Source organism: Lissotriton helveticus, chromosome 2_1, assembly GCF_964261635.1.
Source record: "Lissotriton helveticus chromosome 2_1, aLisHel1.1, whole genome shotgun sequence".
Lineage (NCBI taxonomy): Eukaryota > Metazoa > Chordata > Amphibia > Caudata > Salamandridae > Lissotriton > Lissotriton helveticus.
Window position 1 is genome coordinate 581,322,846 of NC_136059.1, and position 21,872 is coordinate 581,344,717.

General features: G+C 44.2%; 1 protein-coding gene across 1 annotated transcript in view; it reads right to left on the reverse strand.

Moving 5' to 3' along the window:
* ARHGEF28 (Rho guanine nucleotide exchange factor 28) overlaps positions 1-21,872 on the reverse strand; it is a 1,107,856-nt gene that overhangs the window by 731,160 nt on the left and 354,824 nt on the right. The window contains exons 3-4 of the mRNA XM_078675262.1: positions 7,591-7,738; positions 1,505-1,783 (exon numbers count right to left, since the gene is read on the reverse strand). Coding sequence (XP_078531388.1) covers positions 1,505-1,783; positions 7,591-7,738 — 427 coding nt within the window. The remainder of the gene's footprint in view (positions 1-1,504; positions 1,784-7,590; positions 7,739-21,872) is intronic.

A 21,872-nucleotide genomic window follows, 5' to 3' on the forward strand; every position in this document is an offset into this window, starting at 1 on the left:
ATAATAACCAACATGTGGTCAGACCAGGGAATTGGAATAGGTACATATACCGTGGCTTCTTCTAGATTAGAAAAGATGGGGTCTAATAGATGGCCTCCCCTATGGGTGGGGCTCTTAACTAGTTGACAGAGTTGAAATGCGGCAAGATCGGCTAGCAGGCCGCTTATCTTTTTGTCCGTAGTGAGATCAAAATTAAGGTTCAAATCCCCGAAGATGTTAAAGTTAGCAGTCCCTATTGCCAACGAACATACTGTTTCCAGGAGAGCTTTAACAAAGCTGCTATCCTGTCCATGGGGTCTATATATCAGGATACCTGATAAAGTCAGATGAGGGTTTATCCTAATGCTGTAGCGAGCGCATTCGCATCCCTCAATATCCATCTTGGTGAAAAAGCTAGATGGTGTAAGATATTGTGCCACAACTACAGACTAGGCAGAATAACTTTCTTCTCCTCTCTCTAGACATAATGCAAATATCTCTTTGGTAGTTGTGGTTTATGATCCTCCATGAATTTGCAAATAGTTTTAGATGTATTTACATATATGTACTAATTTACATAATATTGTTATATGTTACACTTTGCTTAGATTAATGGTTTACATTGATTCATGGTATGATTTTTAAATTCAATATCTTCTATATTCTATAATCTAATTGATAGTTCATAACAATTTTTGCTTTATTATGAATTTGATAAATTTTTCTGTAACTATTGTTGGTATTTTTCGAATGCTGTAATTTTCTCTTATTTATTCTCTCGTAATAAGGAATTCTTAAACCCAAAATAGTCCATATTTATGAATCAGACACAACTATTGTGAAATGTAAAAATAAAAGCAAACACTATGGATGGATTGTGATGCCAAAATGCACACAGCGTTTTTTAAAATATTAAATTATGATATCAGAACAGAACAGAACAGAACATTAATTTCATTATCAAGAATTGGCTCTGATCATAAGGATATTGTGTGACATCAGAATTCTTGGAGTACTAGGCAGTCCAATTTGAGGTGTAGATCATTCCACATAAATTGCATCAATCAATCAGTGACACTCCATTATATAAAACTGGGCTTAAAGTAAATTGATGTGTTTCACTTGTAATGGCCATCAATGAAAACAGGATTTTCCCAGACCTCCCAGCACACTTTTCTCTTCACACAATATCCTTGTATATAAATGGATATCACTGGTAGATTGATGCAATCCCTTTTTAAGCCTATCAACACAGGAGCCTTGCAGAACTCCTAGTCCACATTTCTAATTTTTATGCAATGTAACACTTTAAATCTATAAGTTCTTTCTACTTTATGCATGACAAGAAAATAAGTAGCAAAAATAACATTTTCAAAATCTGATCTTCAAATCAACAAATGAACTTGACAGACCACGTTTCCATCTTTCTCTGCATCCTGTTGTGCCTTCCAAATGGCAAACCACTGTATCACCAATTCTTTGACATTATGCAAATAAGTAAAAAATGCTTGTAATGGAAACCTACCTCTGCTGCTACCCCATGACGTTGGATACTCTGTGCAAGACATGGCTAGAGTCAGTTGATGGTCGAGCACCTGCAGATCCTCCACTGAGAGCCCAAAGCCCTCCAGCAATGTCTGGTGGCTGTCAGAAGTCAAAGAACCAGCTTGACTTAGCAGTTCATTGGAGAGCATGCTAGCAGTGTCCTGTGCATAGGTGATGGAGCCGCATCCCACTGTCACCGGTGAATACCCCATTGTGTGCATGCAGACTGTGATGGAAACTGTTTCTTGGGAACCGTGACCTGCGATAAAATACAGAGTGCTCACTTAACATGCAACGGGTCTCAAAAGCAGCAAAGTGCATATGTGCAAAAAACTCTGAAGAATCAAAACATAGACTTGATTGTTTCCCTTTCCCTCACGTCATAGTGGAACATAATACATTGTAAACCATACGTGTTTCACATGGGAACACAATCGCAGGTGAGAGGACAAAAGAGAATCTCTATTTACATATATAAGCAGACTTTGATTTAAAATTGTGTAATTCTAGCACCACATCTGGAAGACACCATAAATTATTTTGCTCAGGTGGAAACTCAGTTGACCAGTTACATAGGGTTCCAGTTACATGGATACAAGAGGTTGAACGTTAAATTAAATACTACCAAAACATTCCTGTTGGTTTCTGTTGCTTTTTTGGAATGGGTACTGGTGTTCAGTTGTATTATTTGTTTCAGCTGGCATTCCCTTAAGTGTAAACACGCTCCTATTTTGTCTTCTGGACCAATATATCTACATCCTGCTAAGTCCTGTCGAAACCAGTTGCAACTGGTTGAATGGAAATCCCACAACCGGTAATTTTTAGAAAGCTGGAGGAAGATGAACTTCGGCTTGGGTTGATCTGATGTCCAATAAGTTACACGTTCTTAATGTAAACAGGTTTAGAGTTTGCAAAAGGAGGTCTGAAGCATTTGTCTGCCTTCCTGTCATATTTAATAATGAAAAATAATGATGCCGCTCCCGTTCCTCTGTGTCACCCAAGCTCCGGAAAGCCTTGTTGTTAAAACCCTTTGTGTGGCTAATAATATTTTTATTTCCATCTTTTGTGAGGGCGAAGTGATTCATTGATAAGAAAGACCTCCACACTTAAAAAGGTTGAGAGTTAAAGGCTCAGTATTGGTATGAGGATTGGGTGGTTTGAATGGCTTTGAGTCATGTGTGTACAAACGTTTCCATTGCAACCGTTGAGCAGCCCTATTGTGGGAAAGGAAGACGGGAGAGGCCTGCAAGCTTAACGGATCAGATGTGGTGTTTTCTGTGGAACCACATTGGTTGTTTGGCGGGAGCGCCTATATTGTGCAGGTGTTAGAGCTGGTCGTCACTGGCACTCTTTTTTGGGGACTGTATTTCTTTGTCATCACCAGACTTTGAGCCAACACAAGAGAGACAAATGCAGAAAAGGAGGATGAAATTAAAGATTGGAATACACTGACAAAGGGAGAAAGAAGAGATGAAAGTACTGCAAAAGTGAGGTAAAGGGACAGAAAAAATAGGGAGGGGGAAGATAAAGGTAGGAGGTGGAATCAAGACTAGGCAGCCTTGGAATTAGGCATCCCTGCGTTCGACAGCTCGAGCAGTGGTTTCTTAAGAAAGACTTTGGTTCCCTGCACTTATTATTTTTTACATATTAAGCACTTGATGTTTTTGTCTGCTGGAGTGGCCTTCTTCCTTGTTCTGAAATGTTTCTATGAATTAGGATGGACCATCACACACAGTACTTGCATGTGCCCCAGCATCAGTCTGGTAAGAGTGCATACAAGAGATTTGCTGTGCCTAGGATTCAAACGCCTGTGTGCTCTTATGCTCATGTGCCAGTAAATACTGTTCCTTTTTAGGTCTTGCCTACAAAGCGCGCATGCGCTGCATAGGAGACCTTTAGCCGTCGTTCAGCTCTGTTTCCATGCACATTCTTGTACTTGTGGCTGCATACAGCTTGCAAGAGTGCGCAGCGGCGCGTCACAAGCACAAGTGTGTGCTTTAAAAAAGAGCAGACTGCGCGTGCACGCATACACGCACGCACCACTCCGGTGCAAGAAATATCAGCATCAGTGAATCTCCTGTCCTGTCGCACCCCTCTCGCCAGCTCGCCGAACGAGCTACTCTGGGCTGCCTCCCCCGTCTGGCTCAGACTTCCAGCATTGCCTCCCCTGCCTCCAGACTCTGGCTCATCTATCACCCGAATGTCTTACACTCTGTCTACTCTCCGCGCTCCTTCTTTCCTGCAGTCGTTCATGCCCTTGTTTTCTTCCCCAGCCCCAATACTTGCTTCTTGCTACCTCTGGGTTGCCTCCCCCGTCTGGCTCAGACTTCCAGCATTGCCTCCCCTCCCTGCAGACTCTGGCTCATCTATCTACCGAATGTCTTACACTCTGTCTACTTTCCGTGCTCCTTCTTTCTCACTGTCTTCCATGCCCTCTTTTCTTCCCCAGTCCCAATACTTGCTTCTTGCTACCCCACTATCTCCACTTTGTATTCTGTTTTGCTGTCCTGCTTTCCCCGATGTTCTCGCAACTTTTTCTTCCACGCGCTGCTCTTGCTTCTTTCTCCACCCTTTCTCTCTCACTCTCTCTCTCTCTCTCTCTCGTTCCTGGCTGTCGCTCTATCTTACATTCACGCAGTTTCTTCAAGGATTTTGAACAACGTCCCAGAACCAAACAATCAGAGTGAAAATATTTTTCATCAATGGTTTCAAAGAACGTTGCATAGGAAGATCTAGGTATAACACCTGGAAATCCAACACACCACAAATAGTTCAACTAACAACAAACTCCTTTTTACCACAGCATTCCATTGGGTATTGTTCTGAAACAAAGGGTTTTCATTCTCTGGATAATAGTGTGTATCTAGAGTTTCTGCAGGATTATTTACTGTATTTTCTATTTCATAGGAAAGGCAGTATTTTAAGGGCTTCTGTATATATTTTGCATGTAAAGATCGAGTGATATTTTCATCGAATGCTCAAAAAATAAGGATTTTAGTCCATGGAAGTTACGTCTTCAGAATGTGGAATTTCAAATGCATCAAAAGCATCTATAGCAAGACGTAGAGGTGATGCTCCTACCATGTATGAAGGAGACACTTCGGGGTACACATAAATGTTCACCTAATTTGGGGAGAGTTGAAGTTAGTACATAATTATTTGATGATAATCCTATCAAACCGCATCTGAGGCAGGCAATCAGCAAACTGCATCACAGCAAGCCAGACAAGCATTGGCATAGCCAATAGGTCTCGCTTTTGGGACCTTATAAGTATTTAGTTATGCAACACAATATCCTTGGTACAACAACATCAACTGTTGCATGGCTAAACACTTATAAGGTCCCAAAGGCTAGACCTGTTGGCTATGCCAATGCTTGTTTGACGCTTGCATGTGTTTTACAACATCATTAGCATAACCATAAAAGCTCATAATGGTGCTTAAGTGGCAAACAAATGCATAGCAGTGAGAAGATAGAGGCATAGCATTAAAGTGATAGTAACACACACGCGAAATGGAAGGGCTTTCTGTTTCAGAAAACCTCTCAGGCTGAGGCAGACATGTCTGCTAGATGTATGACCCCTCCTGGTTATGAGTCACAAGAAAGAGGGCTCTTGGTGTAGGGGCTGAGGGCAGGGAGGCTCCTAATATAATATGATTTGATTGTTTATGTACATTTTATGAATTTATTTTGATATATTGACAGCCATTCACTAGGATGCCTGTGCTCTTGAGAGGTTGGCTGACACACTGAATGAACAGCTACAATAACTTCATTCAAGGGGCTGCCAACAGTATAGCTATGAATGGTGAAGTAGGTGGAGTGGCACCAGGGTCTGGAGATCCCAGGGGCCACTGAACCTTGATTATTTCTGTGTTTTACTACCCAGACAGCAGTCAAAGGGACCATTTTTCCTGCTGGCACTATCCCACTGTACCCTTGCTACACAAGCTTGCCTATAATGTGTTGAGATTACACATTGAAGAAACAAAGGAGGAGCAGGAAAAAAAGACCAACCTTTTTCACAGCAAAATTGAGGACATTCAAAAAAGTTTAACCATAATAGGTCGCTCAGGCATTGTCTCTCCACCTCCAGATACTATCATCTGTCTACTTTCCTTCTTTGATAAGATATCTATGGAGGATTCTAGAGCGGCTATTTTAAATATTAAGTCAGGTTCCTCTTCTGATCCCTGCCCCCCTTTTCTTCCAGAACAGGGAGGGAATGTCATTAATCCAGTCGTGAACTCCCTACTGAACAAGTCACTGTCATCTGGGATAGTCCCTTCTAATTGGAAACAGGCCAAAATACCGACTCTCTTGAAAAACCCAACACATACCCCAATATCCCAAGCAATTATAGGCTTATTTCCTTGCTGCCAGCCCCGGGAGTAGGGATGGGTAATGTTTAGGGGTTGTCAGGGTTTTTTTAGAGACAGGGATGGGCGGAGTTCAGGCATAGAAAATGTTTTTTAGGCTTCACGGATGAATGGAATGTAGGGGTGGTAAGGATGTTGTTAAGGTATCAGGAATGGGTGGAATTTAGAGTGGGTGAAGGGATGTTTAGGAATCACAGATGAGACTATCTTATGGGAGCAAGGTGCTTTTTGGGTTCAGGGATGGATGGAGTGTTGAGGGGTTTTAGGGTTCATAGATGGGCAGAGTGTAGGGATGGCAAGAGTTTTCCAGGTTCATTGATGGGTAGAAGTTAGGAGTGATGAATTTTTAGGGTTCAGGATTGAGGACAGTTTAGAGTGTTGAAGGGTTTAAGGAATCCGGGATGGCTGAAGTTTCGGTATGAAAACGGATTTTTAGGGTCCAAGGATGGGTAGACTTTAGGGGTGGTGAGGAGTGTTAGGGGTCATGGATGGGTGGTGTTTAAGGGTGGTGACTTTTGTTTAGGTTTCAGGCATGGGTGTGGTGAAAGGTTCTAAAGGGTCATGGATGGGTGAGGTTTAGGCTTGGAAAGGGGTTTGTAGGGTTCAGGGTTGGGTGGCGTTTATGGGTAGTGAGGGGTTTTGCGATTAAGGAATGGGGGACTGTAGGGGCAGAAAGGGCTTTTAGAGTGCAGTGATGAGTGTAATTTAGGGTTCAGGGATAGTGTAATTTAGGTATAGTGATGGGTTTTTAGGTTACTGGAATGGATGGAGTTTAACGGTAGTAAGGGCTTTTAGTGTTCGCAGATGGGCGTAGTTTAGGTTAGTGAGGGTTTTTGAGGAGGCAGGTATTGAAAGTGTGTAGGGGTGTTGAGGGGTCAGCACATTAAAAGTGTCAAAAGTAATTGATTGACAATATAAAATATATCAATCTAAAATAATGTCCCATGATGTAAAGCACTAAAATAAATAGTTTTGACAAATCTGTTTCTGAAAGTAAGATCTGCAACCATTGTATTTACACCTTAAAAAAACAAGCATGCAAAAGCTAATTTCAAACAAAAAGACATTCTATTAATTGGTTTCTCTGAAAATGTCCATAAAGGTTAGGTGAAATGGTTTCTCAGTAATGGAAGTCTGTGAAATAATTTTTCTATGAAATCACATACAACCGATCTTTAGTGACTTTTCATTCTACTAGACACTCTCCCGATTCCTTATGATTTTGCTATTCAATTGGCACTTAAATAATTATATAATTTCTGATTATGTATTCCGCATTTGCGCCTTTAATGGCATTTTAACTTTTACTATGAGGTTTCGTAAAAAAAAACTTTGACTTTTTCCTGATATAGAACTCAGTTATTGAGTGTTCAAAATTACTTTTTTGCAACTCTACTGACTAATGATGGGTTTAATGTTAGAGAGGGTGCCTTTTAGCGCAAGGTCAACCCTGGAGCGGAACCGCTTGAGGTGAATTCGGGGTGATTTAAATTTAAGGGTATCTTGAATTTTGGAGTTCAGGATTCCACTTTCAGAATGTCATCACTGCACACCTGGAGCATGAATATCGATGATTATATTACGCAAAGCATGATTGTAAAGAGCATGCAAGGCTTCTTTGCTTCCCCCATGCATCATCATAAATGTTCTTCCAGGTCAAGGGCATATTTACACTGTTATGCTCACCTGGAACAATGGACTGAAGAGTGTTGTCGCCAAGTCGATGTGCAAACATCACATGCCTGCAAGTGGATCCAGTGTAAACAAAGTAAAACTCAGCGTCTTCAGGAAGATAAATGTTTTTATCAAATTTCGCCAACACAGCTACTTGCCCCTGGGAAAAAAACATAAAAGTTTTGAATGAACACCAATATTAAGATATAACGTTGACTACTTGTGTGTGTAAGAGAGTAATATGTTGCACTTACATGATGATAAAAATAATTTAATTGAGAATTTGAGTACAAAATATGGATCTGCCGATTACTAACTCTACATGTGTCTTGATTGTGCTGCCCTCCTGTTGTTAATCTGAGTTTGTACAGTTTCATCGCACAATCCATGGTAATGGAATGTTCAGCCAATCACCTCAATGAGTATACATTTAGGATCATCTGTTTTACATAACACTCCATTTGACAGACTGGGACACTGAAAGTGCTTTGGGCGACATTACCTTGATCACTGCTAGAGAGAATTGAGAGATATTTAAAGTATATGCCTTGTGTTGTTTTACAAACATTTCATACTCCATAGTTGTTTAGCTGATAAAAGGTAATTTTTAGGTCTCGCCTAAGCCATCGCGTTAACGATGCTTTGGCAAGATATAAAGTAAGGGGCTTTCAAAAGTCCTCCCAAAGTGCGGATCGGGTACAGTGCATGTGCGCTGGGCGCGCGCACCATTTGTCCGCCTGCTGATCACTTTCGCGGCCGCTTTGATGTTCTCAGTGAGCAGCGCGGCCACAGAGAACATCAAAGCGGCCACGAAAGTGCTCACCATTTGCCACCCCTCCCTTATCAGGAAGCCCTCACTTTACTGCTTTGCTTGTACTTCCCTTTCTTTGCTCTGTGCTTAATCTTTCCTCAGGGCCATCGCATGGCACATGATTAACTGTGGAGAGGGAGCTAAAAATAACATGCAATCATATAATTTTTAGGTTCATTTTGGCAGCATGTTTTCTGTGCGTTTGTATGAGATGCAAGCCAACCCGTACTCTTAATAAATTCACATGGTGACACTTCTTTCGCTGATATGCAAAATACGTTGTGCGTTTTTCGTTCATTTTGTTCGCATCTTAGAACCACTACGTGCATCTCCATTTGAGCACAACAGCAAGCCTATCAGTGTTGTTGGGCCTTTGTATGTGCCTCTGACCACGGGCAGCTGAAATCTATTTTTTTTAGGTGTGTCCCAACAGCTGACGTCACACAACAACCACCGAGCTAGAAATCTAAAGCAAAGCAGCGAGCTCGGGGGAGGGTGTGCTGCTGGCTCCGTCCATCTCAGGCACAGCCAATGCCCTGTTTTCCCTGGTTGTCAAATGTCATGATTGTTTTTGAAGGAATTCCTCCTCTTTTCTCCTGTTAGCTTCTTTTGTATTTTGCCTTGCGCTTGATAGGTGATTGGGGCTGTGAGGTTAAAGGCTTTATCACCTGCAGCAGTGTGCAGTCCTGAAGGGGAGGTGTGGGGAATCAAGTGTGTGCTTCTAATAAAAGATTACGACAAAGGAACGTGCACCACATCCACCACCACTACCACCACCTCCACATCCACCTCTACCACGTCCACCACCACCATGTCCACCACGTCCTCCACCACCACCACGTCCACCACCACCATATCCTCCACAACCACCACGTCCACCACCACCACATCCACCACCACCACACCCATCACCACCAACACGTCCACCACCACATCCACCACCACTACGTCCACCACCACCACGTCCACCACCACCACACCCACCTCCACCACCACCACATCCACCACCACTACCACCACATCCACTACCACCATGTCCACCACCACCATGTCCACCATGTCCACCACCACCATGTCCACCACCATCACCACGTCCACCACCACCACGTCCTCCACCACCACCACTTCCATCACCACCATGTCCACAACCACCACATCCACCACCATGTCCACCACCACGTTCACCACCACATCCACCACCACCACGTCCACCACTACCACGTCCACCACCACCACGTCCACCACCACCACGTCCACCACCACATCCACCACCACCACGACCACCACTACCACGTCCACCACCACCACGTCCACCACCACCACATCCACAATCACCACCTCCACCACCACCTCCACCACCACCACATCCACCACCACTACATCCACCACCACTACATCCACCACCACCATGTCCACCACCACCACGTCCACCACCACACCCACCTCCACCACCACCACGTCCACCACCCACCACCACCACCATGTCCACCACCACATCCACCACCACCACGTCCACGACAACCACCACCACGTCCACCACCACCACCGCATCCACTAGCACTACGTCCACCACCACCATGTCCACCACCACCACAGCCACCACCACCACATCCACTACCACTATGTCCACCACCACCATGTCCACCACCACCACACCCACCTCCACCACCACCACGTCCACCACCACCACGTCCACAACCACCACATCCACCACCACCATGTCCACCCCCACCACAGCCACCACCACCACATCCACTACCACCATGTCCACCACATCCACCACCACATCCACCACCACCATGTCCACCACCACCACGGTCACCACCACGTCCACCACAAGGCCACCTCACTCTATCTATCTATAGCCCTCAACAACAACTGGTTCAAATATGTTCTCTCAATGTTTCAAGCTTTATTACAAAAGTCACAAAATGATATTAATATTTCACTTCTGTTCTTGGATTTTCGTCACAATAAAATACACTGAACATACTCTTCACAAAAGTTATTTACAAAAGTTTAAGCTGTTGCCATTATAAATTACAAGAGCTTTTATTTAAGTATTAATAATTAAAAAAATTAAAAGCCATTGTTATTTGTAATATCAATACATCTAAGTCACGTAAATACAACACATATTGCATTACAAATGCTATAGGTGTCACATTTGCGAAAGTTGAAACTTTGGCATTGTAAATGACAAAGCTATTAATTTCACTATTTTCAAAACCAACACATAAATAAAAAAATTGTCATTTACAATACCAATAGCTCAAACTTTCCTAATACGAGACCTATTGCATTGCAAATGCTTGTTATAGAATTGCCAGCCACCCGTTCATATCTATAGTAAGTTTGTGGAGTGTAACAATGAAAAGACAACACAACATTGAAGGTAGGTTCGAAGTTTATTCAGTCCAACGTCTGCGATGTCCCGGCAGCAACTGCCACCAGGGACATGGACTCTACATTCTAGAGTGGAACCCCACAAAGCTACACAAACTCGCACTCGAGCTCAAGGCAAATTCCAAGCAGATCCCAACACCCCTTCCCCCCCAATAACGAAAAACATGAGGAACAGAGGATGAGTAAAATGAGAGAAAAACAGGGAAAAAAACATGCAGACGAAAAACAGGCAATATAGCATAAAAAACGACATTACAGCATTTTGTAATCTTGAAACTTTGCTGGAACAAACATTCTAGTGTGGAACCCCACAAAGCTTCACTAGCTCACACACGAGCTCAAGGCACATTTCAAGCAGATCCCAACACACATCCATGTAGGCATAATGACAAATAATCGTGCGCGATTTGCGGATATTAATGTTGGGCTTGGCCCAAACACAGTGTCTGAGAATGGCACAGAAGCTTGAATGGTTTTTAATTAGGTATTATTACCCCCACACTAGCAGGCCATAACAGCTGTTAATTACCCTCCTTGTAGTTATGGGCCTGAACCACATGTGAAGGCATGTAACAAAGAGGGGTTATTAACAGCCTTTATTGCCCTGCATGTGGGGTGAATATGGCTACTAGCACGCGCACACACACACACACACACACACACACATAACAAGCATTGGCAAAGCCAATAGGTCTCGCTTATGGGCGAGCAATTAGCTTTGCGAGTCTGGCAGGTAGTGGAGAATGGGAAGGTGGATAAATCGTTGGAGAGCAGGATGGTAAAACTAGTAGTTCAATTGGTTATTCTGGCCAAGGAAAGTCTGCTAAAATTACCACGTGTTGCATCCTAAAGAAAGCCAGTTGTTGGTGTTATTAGCCTGATATTCTAAGTGCCGACTGGATGTGAGCGAAGGTCCACACGGGCCAGTGTTAATTAGAATAATTATGGGTTGTTAACCAAGGTGACCTCCTAACAATGAGTGAGTGAGACCTGCTAACTCTGCTTTTGTTATGCTAAACACACTGCTGCTCTTTTCCTGGCACACATTTGCCAAGGCCACATTCAGTCTAACACCTCCAGCTGTCTGGCTTTTAAAAGTGAACATGAGGTGTATATTGTGCGTGTTTTCTTAAGTCTGGCTGATGTGTGGTCTCAACAGGAGTCAGTCTCTGACAGGACCAGACTGGAAGGTAAAAGCAGCCCCCGTAAGATATTCTTACAACTGCACCACTTTGCACAGCTTGAGCGAGGGCCCTCACTTGAAACGCAGTGTGTTTGAAGGCAGGTGCCCCTACCCCCCAAGTTTGTTTACAACACATGGCCATTCATTGTATAGCATAGTTTTCTAAAAAATAGTGGCTAAAAATAAATTAAAGACTGAAATGCAGTTTAGAAGAGAAACTCGTGAAAAACGGAATTCTACAGGTCTGCCAGTGTACTTAGGAGCATTCTTTCTCTGTAGCAGCAAATCTTGAGTGCACCTGTAAAAAGACTGTGTGCTGGTCCATCGGACATGCTTTTTGGGTGGTGTGAGCTGAGATGCCATCTATCCATCCAGTTATGGCAACTGCCGAAACATGGTCCCTGCAGGAAGGGCAGGGGTTTATTATTTTGCGTTAAACCACTGCATTACAGCAGAAAGCTGGCCCACAAGCCTCAGAAATTTCCACCTGCAGGTCGGTAGCCCCAGACTTTCTGCAATGAAAGAAGGCTACATGTAGAGGGCACTGCACTAGCCAAGATTATTTAATTGTCACTCTACTCTGGGAGTAGCTAGTAATTTAACCACATATCTGTGACCTTCTCAGCTTGAGTCCTGCATTTCGATTCAACAAAACATAAGGGGTATCGTGAGTGACCGTCTCTCGGCAGTGTTGTGACGCGCCATGTATAGCAAGGCAGTACCATACCTGCCCTGAATGCCCGGGCTGAGGAGAGGAACATTCTTTTAGAAAGCAACGAAAAATTCTTCCAAATGGTTATAAGCACGTGCAAACACGAGCATTTGCGGTGTTTTTTAAATTAAAATAGTGAGGGAAGCAAATGCAGTCCTATGTAGAGCTAGCTCGCAAGAATGCCCTCTAGGCACTGCTAATTGAAGCACACGCCCGCCCATAGTAACATTCAGCCTGCCCTGGGGCACATCTGAGTAGGGTGGGGTGTTAAAGGACACCCACATGCCTAATCTACAGTTTGTTTGAACGGACCTGGTTTGTGTTTAACCACGTGGTTAATCCTTCACCCCCTTTCGAATCTTCCACCACAACAAGGCTGTAGTGGGGATTAATTTACACTGCAGCCAGTATTACAGAGAACACTTATTGGTAATAACGGATGCGGTATTAACATGTGCGGTAATACCACAGGGGTTTGGCAACGCGACTAAATATCCAAGAAAGGACTGAAAAATGCAGATGGGGAGCACGGCAGTGGGAAGACGCCATTTTGCCTGTAGCGCCGAACATCCGTGCACCAGTCCATGGATGTGTACACGGAGAGGGGCACATGCTGGACCCCAGCTTTCAGTACACCCGTCCATGGATGCGTGCACGGGGACGGGCATTGGGCACATGCAGGACCCGAGCATTCACGTGCTGACAGGCGAGGGCAGAGGTATGATGGGGACATACCTCACAAATCCCTCCTGCCCATGTGAGCCTTTGAGAGGGGGCAGCTCTAAGCCTTTGCGGAGGGAGCCTCCCAAACTTGGCGTGCCTGAGCCGCTTACACTTAAATATAGCCCAAGGAAAGGCGAGTGTTTACCTAGCCCATGTAAGGGAAGGGGCATCTCTGGCTAACCATGGGTGTGAGGGCCTCCCTCTGAGATCCGCCCTGAAATCAGGTGCTGAAATCGCTATAGTGTATTCCCTTTACCACAAGGGATATGGGTGAGGGTTGGCTCTGCTAGTGAGGCGTAATTGTGGAAACGGTCTGAATGACCTTTATTCTGCACTATATTCCCCAGATTCACAGCTTTTTAACAACATTTCCTCCAGATATAACCTGAAAATAACATATGCCACAGCAACATTGATCTGCGCTTCCTTCTCCCACGAAAATGAAGTGCCCTGGGGATGCAAGCAAAAACAAGCACACGCGTGTGCGCGCACCTCGTGCGGCAGCAGGGGGAGCAGAGAGAGGAGGGAGCCTGCGCGATTCCCTTGCGGGAGCGAGAAGCAAGTCACGTTAATTGATAACATATGGCGCCAGCTGCTAGCTCCCGCAAGGGAATCGCCAAACGTGTACGCGTTGCCATTGAAGGCAATGGAACGCGTGCACGTTTTTGGCTGAAAAGACGAAGCGATTACTATAGGTCTTTTGCCTAACAGCGCATGCGTGCTACGTAGGTGAGACCTAAAAAGGGAGCATGAGCCGCTTCCCACCTGAATGGACTCCATCCTCTCGCAGAGCACCCTCTATCTCTTCTAATGGAGACAGACGGGTGGCTATCTCAGCTCCTTCCCTTGGGTTTGGCGAAGGGAAGCCCAAAGAGCTAACGAAAATAAAGAATGTTTTTTTCCGTTTTTCTTCTTTTCTTTGGCTGATTGGACTTCCCTTTCAAATAAACAAGTGGGACGAAGCTCAGACAGCCATCTGTGTACTGGCCAGTGGGTGTATCACATTCAGGTGAGAGACTGCTCATGATACCACAGCACTCCCTAGTTCCCAACATTGCAGACACTGAGAGCTGGCCAGCCACAGAATGCTATCGTTGTGGGTTCTAATAGTAAATATAGCCTGAAAAGTAAGCATTCTGATTAGCTGACAAGGTCCCAATGGATTATCAGAAGAGCTAGCGTTATTGACCATGACCATTTATTAAATTGCAAAATTTACAAATCAGTCTTGTAATGCACACAAATGTTTCCCTCTAAAAAGCAATCAACACACCAAAGCAAAGAGAACACATGCCACAACTTGTACACATAACTAAAGGGAAAGGGAAGGAATACACTCCTTACGCCCATAGCACATTTACTCTTATGGGCTTCCTCATACATTTGGAGTACATTTCCAGTGGTGAGGAGTTGTTTTGTCGTGGGGAACACATTTTGCAAGGGTGTGTAACTATCTGCGAAATGTCTGTGAACAAGTGCTAAACTAATGTGTTGATATAAGTGCACTATTTGGCATGGCTCCCTGCTATGTACGGCCCTAAATGTATGCTGCTTGAAAGACATAGTAGTGTAGCCAGTATTTCCTGGGATCTACTGCTAGGAAGGAAATTGGCCCTCTGGCCACTGTTTGATTAGGAAAATATGGCATTAATCAGGATTTAGTGGGCCCTGGTGTGGCTGCACCTGCTGGACCAATGGAAGCTAAACCCCTGGTGAAGCACATTTATGTCCTTGGGCAAGATTCATTTTATGTGAAACTATGAAAAATAACTGTTAATTCTGTCTTTCATTCACCTCGTCTGGAATCCTTCAAAAATTAAAGACAAAGCATTAATCTTTAATGTCAGAAGAAGATACCTATCTACTGGCTTATTAGAACTGTGTGTTCAACATCTGTTATTCAGCGCCTTGAGGCCCTAGCTTGGGTGATACATGCACTTTACAAATACACATGTTATGTTATGTTATGTTATGTTATGTTATGATGTTATGTTATGTTACGTTACATGGTGGAACTAAATAATCACGTTTGACAAAATGTGATGCTAGGGAAAAGTTTTTTTTCACCAAGCCTCTTTTTTTGCTCATTGGTGTTTATGAGAGCACCGAGCATCAACCCCTCTCATTTTTTAGTTAATAGCCTATAACGTTGCTTATCTGTAAAAGGAATCAAGGCCACATATAAGAGCTACATGATGACTCCTGACATGCCTCTTAGTTCACTAACGGAAGCATCATCATAGGGGACGCAGGGATATTTCTCAGTTCATGTTTAAAAGCTCTGATGTTTAATAAATACATGTAGTTCTCAATTAACCTGATGGAAACGCTTTGGTTTGTTAAGAGACATATTGTTTTACATTGTGAAGGCACTGCCTTATCATAATATAACATCATCTTTGTTGCATGATTGACATGCATTGACAAATATTATTAACGCTCGGCTCGTGGCCGGCCTCTTAGTGCCAGCACCTGAGCCTTGGTTTGGTTGTCTGTCCTCTTTGTTAATTTGGTTCACCCACTTAGCTAAATATATGGGAGCACGGAGCATTTTGAATAATGTAAAATGCACAGCACATGAACAGTTTATTACTTTGTAAGAAATTGGGTTGCTAGTAGAGAGGGGTGAAACCCTACCCAAGCAGAAACCACATTTCTTGCCAGAGTGAAGTCACAAGCAAACTCCAAATTAACCCTTGCTCAGCCCCTTGGTAGCTTGGCACAATACAGTCAGGCTTAACCTAGAGGCAATGTGTAAAGTATTTGTGCAACACTTTAAACAGTAACACAGTGGAAGCCAACCACAAAAGGACCCCAAAACAATTTAGAAACATGGAGTAATGTTTAATTAAAAAAGCAAGACCAAAAACCACCAAATTCAAACAGTAGAACTGGAGGTATGCAGATTTAAACATTTCAGTAAATATATGCCAAAAAGCACAAAGCGCCAACTGTGGATATATGGTCGTGTTGAACTGGGAGAATGTCACAAGTTCAGGCCGACTGCGGTGGAGCACAGGCTGGCATCTGGAACCCAGTGAGGCCTGCTGAAAAAGATTGCCTTAAATCCTTGTTTGTTGACATTGTGAGGTCCCACGCTGAGGAAGTGTAGTGCAGCTAAGGACATAGATCGGTTCTGAGGAGCTGCAGAGGTCCTGCATAGTTATTGAGGATCCCATCAACGAGGGCTTGCGATGCGAAGTCTGGTGTCAGGCATACGTTGCACAGTCGAGATGATGTGTCTGTTCCAAGGAGATGTGGAGCTGCGATGCAAGAACCTGTGTCGTTGTCGAGTCTGCTGTCGATGAGAGATTTGCTATAAAAAGGCCTACACCAGGAAAGCTTCACACAGGTGGTGCTAGCTTGATGCAGTGTCACTTGTGTCAGAAATACCCTCGTAGCAGAGGAGATGTGTCGGTTCTGATCAGGTTTGCTACACACAGCAGACGAGATGCATATTTCTGTTTGGTCCACAGATGGGTTGGCAAAGCACTTTCAGACCCACTTCAACAGGTCTAGGACTGATTGGGGTGGCAGCACTTGGCAGGGTAGGACTTACAGATGGCAGAGTCCAGGTGCTAGGTTCAAGGTTGTTGGAACCTTCTGTCCCTGAGACTCTAGACAGCAGGCCAGCCAACTAACCCTTGAAGTCACTTTGGGGTCCTGGGTTCAACAGATGAGGTTCATCCCTTCTCACTCAGGCAAGAGGGCAGCAGGTCAGCACAGCAGGGTAACAGTTCCTTCAGGGCAGCAGTCCAGCAGAGTTGAAGCCCTTTCAGTAGCACAGCAGTCCTTCTTCCTGGCAGAGTATTCACAGGACCAGAAGTGTACTGAATAGGTAGTGTCTGAGGTCCAATATTATACCTGGTGCCCTTCCTCTGGAAGGTGGGAGGAGCTTTTAGAAATTCTCTTTGAAGTGCACACGCTTCCTGCCTTCCCTGCCCTAGGATAGACTACTACCAGGGATATGCAGCCCTTTGTGTGGAGGCAGGATACAGCCTATTCAAGTGTAAGTAGGGCTATGCACAGCTCTGCCCTCCCATTCTGCAACTGATGGCCCACCCAGGAACACATAAGCTCTCTATTGTGTGGCTATCTAGGAGGAATACACAAAGCTTAACTGTCATCGACACCCAGTCATGAGACCCAGAGTCAGGCTAAAGGCACTAACACTAAGGCAGGAAAATTGCAACTTTCTAAAAGTGTCGTTTTCAAAATGGTAACTTAAATCCAACTTGACCATAAGAGAGGATTTTTCATTAAAATTCCAAAGACAAATGTGAACTAGTTACCTGTTCCTGTTTGGAAATTGCAGTTTATTAAATTAACAAGGTAACTACAATGTTATCCTATGGGAGAGGAAGGCCTTACAATAGTGAAAACGACTTAGGAGCTTTTCACTGCCAGGGCATGTAAAACTTAAAAGTATATGTTCACATTTTTAAATACACTGAACCCTTCCCTCTGGGCAGCCCAGGGCCTACCCTTGGGGAGAAGTATATGTATTAAAAAGGAATCTTTGGGCCTGGCAAAAGGTTTATTTTGCCATGTCGAAATGGCAGTTTGAAACTACACACACAGGCTGCAGTGGCAGGGCTACTTAACTGGGTGGCACAATCAGTGCTCCAAGCCTACTAGCAGAATTTTAATTAAGGGCCCTGGGCACAGGTAGTCCCATTTTACTAGGGATTTACAAGTAAATTAAATATGCCAATTGGGGATAAGCACGTGTTACCATGTTCTAAGGAGTGAGCACATGCACTGTAGAACTGGTTAGCAGTGGTAATGTGTGCAGAGTCCTAAGTCCAGTAAAAACGAGATCATCAAAAATAAGAGGAGGAAAGAAAAACATCTGGGGGAAGACCACCCTAAAGCTGTCAGGTCTAACATACTTTTATTAATTTTTAAAAGTCAGCCTGAAGGCTTCAATTGGCACTGCCTTATTTACACTCTCCCGTTCCCATGGGAATTATGAGGCTTAAGGCACAACATGAAAGCAGCAACGTATTGAAAAAGCGGCGTTGGTTGGTGGGTCTCTCAGCCCAGTATGACCCATGGGCCAAAAAGTGAAGCCAATCAGCAGCTCCAGCGGAACGCTGCGGTGACCCTGAATCTGCAGATTGAATAAGCTATCTAGCGGAAATCACTGAAAAAAACTCAATTCTGTGTGCTCACTGCTCCGTCCATTTACGGTGACGGAGGCGGGCCACAGAGCATTTTGCTTGGTGGTGTTGACTCGCCTTATTTGCTTGGTAAAAGTTTACATTTAGTGTTCAGAAAGATTGTCGGCATGTATGACCACCCTTGGGAGCAAAATAAAATTGGCTCACTAGGGCCAAAAACAGCCAATGGACTGGCCCTGTTAAGGAACCACTCAGGCAATTTCTGATTGCCTGACATAACAGTCCGATGCTAGTGTTGTGTATTGTTAGCACTGTGTTCAAGGCAGACTGGGGCCTGTACGACCTCTTGGCCCCTGTGCATTGCACCGGCTGCACCAATGATAGTTATTTCCTGGAAGAACAGACTAATGGTTTTGCAACTAAGTACACTTTGTTCCTCTAAAGTTTCTCTGACAGTTTCGGTGACTCAGGATGTCAAATTTGTTATCCGAAATGGTTTTCTTCGCCTGTAAGTTATATGTGGGTGCACAACAACCTCTGCGAACAGGACCCTGTGAAATGTTACTTGCAAAAGTTTTGTCTCCTTCCTTCTCTTTCAAAACATGGGAGGACTTGACAGGCCACTAAGAAGCATAATGGGGACACTGTCCAAATATTTTGCAGGGCTCTTGATAGTTTCTGATCCAAGCTTTTATGCTGAGGAAAGTATAATCCACTATTTTGCGCCACTTCGTGGTGTTCCTGCTTTAGCTTCATCACAAAGACACAGGCCAGGAGTGCTTTTTGTGTGTAAAGACATTCTGCTACTGTAGTGCGGGTCTTGCTACGAGCGCGTGGCTTGGGGCAAGGAGCCCTGGTTGCCCGCACTTTGTGATGACCCTGGAACTTGACTGGCAAAATAAAACTGCCTTTATTCGTCCTGTAGCCCACATGCAACAGTAAACAGGTAGATGCAGCAAATTCACCTCTAAATACTAGGAGCAAACATTTGATTCTGCTTTCCTTCACATAGTTAAAAATCTGATTTCTTTCAAGTTGTAAAAATCTTCATGTTGAAATATCTAGAAAGTACAATTTAGATCAAATATAGGAAATGGACCCATTAACAAGCAAATCGGGATTAAAGGAAAGGGAACTTTGGACAAGCCTCCATTTCCTCCTAAAAAGACCAGTGTGCATTAGCCTGGACTCGGGTTGCTGCAGCTGAGGCTAATGAGCTGCAGACAGCAGTGATCTGACGCGGTGCTGAGCGGGGGTTTTATTGAGAACAAATTGCATGTAAAGATCACAGCCTTTCATAAGCCACACGGATACCTAATCTGTGTCCTTTCAAAGCGTCGATCATGTTACTCATCCGCAGGGGCAGCAGAGAGAGGACAGGGCGCTCTCTCTGAAGCGCAGGTGAAAATGTTACTCAAATGTTTAGCCAGGGAAAATACAAGCGAAACTGTGTACGACCCGGAGCGAGTTACAAGCCCACGTGCACACAGAAAACTGCCTTATCAGGAAATGAGCTTGCCATTAGCTCCAGATAACACTAAAAGTGTTTGCCTTCATGAGCTGCCAGAAAGAGTGAACGGATACAGGGAACCGCTCCCCGCAGGCAACTAGCCACAGAGTAGACTAAACATTTTACACGAGAAGTGACGTCTTTCAATATTTTCTTTGGCATTAGGTGGTATTGTGCAGTTATTCTTATTAACCAGTTACAGATAACAAGCAGGCATGATACATGCTATAAGCAAGGGGTAATGTTAATTTGTTTATATTTTATAGTTCTTTTGCATTTCATTTTTCTGCTGAAATAAACCATTGACAAATCCCATCCCAGTGCTTGACATGAAAACTTGAAAGTGCAGGTCTCGTGGACTCAGAGTACCGGTCTGCAAGAGAGGGGTGTTGTTCATCTTCCACTAAATTGCTGCATCCCTCTTGAGAAGGGCTGGCACACTCCGTTTCAAATCAAAGCAATGCTCTCACTCAGTACCGGGCAGTACCACGTCATTTAAAGAACTGCCACTTTTATTAGTGCTGGGCTCTTCTGGCTTGAATACAGTCCTAAGGGGCTAGTACTCTCATTTTATACTTTGATACAACTCAAAGAACCCTGAGCATCCTGGAGAGCCTGCCAAAGAGTATTACAAACCGAAAGGGCTGTCAGTGAGTTGCAAAGGGTATCTATAACAAGCAGGTCTCATTTTTAGTAGAGAGCCTGCATATATGAACATACGCCATGTGTCACCTCAGTCAGTCACATCAGCACCAAAGCACGTTTTGTCTCATGTTAACACCTATAATTCAAAAGTATTAGTTCACTAATTCTCAACTAAAATATCTGTTTTAGTTTGAATGTGGGATGGCACCTGAACTGCTGAGTTTGGTCGTCCGCTTGCATGAGGGTATGTTCGCTCGGGTACGGTGGGGTGGCCGGGGAGAGGTAACAGAGTCGTTCCCGGTGGAGCACGGAGTGAGACAAGGTTGCGTCATGGCGCCGACCTTGTTCTCGCTCTTTGTGAACGGGGTTGCGGACTTCCTCTCCCTGGTCCCTACCGAGGCCCCTGCGATGTCTGGTGAGCGGGTTCCGATCCTCATGTTCGCGGACGACACTCTCATCATTTCAAAAACACCAAGTGGGCTCCAGCTCGCAATGAAACGATTTGAAGACTTTTGAGAGATAGGGGTTTAGAAATAAACACGGCAAAAACCAAGTTTATGGTCCTTACAGGCCGTAAAACCCATGGGTCTGCCAGACCTTTTAGAGGGCCGATACATATGAATGGTTCCCCGTTGGAGAGGGTAGATGCCTTCACATACCTGGGGGTCACCCTCCAGAGAGATCTGGGGTGGTCTAGCCAGTTAGATATTGTAGTGCTAAAACACCGCCAACAGGCAGGCATTCTTTTAAAAAAAATTCCTCTTCGTTAACAAAGAGCCCACTGTTGGAAGTATACGGGATGAAGGTGGTAAGTTCGGCACTTTGTGGTGCTGAACTCTGGGGGTTCGAGTATTTAAGAAAGCTGACGCAGGCAGAAAATGAATTTCTGCGGAAAGCTACAAGCGTTCCCATAAGTACCCCGTTAACACCACTAATGTGGGATCTTGGAAAAAAGACGGTGCAAGATCTTGCCTTTCTACGGCCATTACTGTACTGGTGCCGTCTATGCTCCACTGAAGAACTACGGCATTATGCCCATGGGCTGAGGGAAATAATGATCATGGATTCATGCCAGAAAATTCCTTGGCTGAAGGCCATTCGGTCTTTACTTTTCAAAATGGGAATGAGGGAACTCTGGGATGACCCAGAAAACGCTATATTCCCCTCCAAAAAAATTGTAA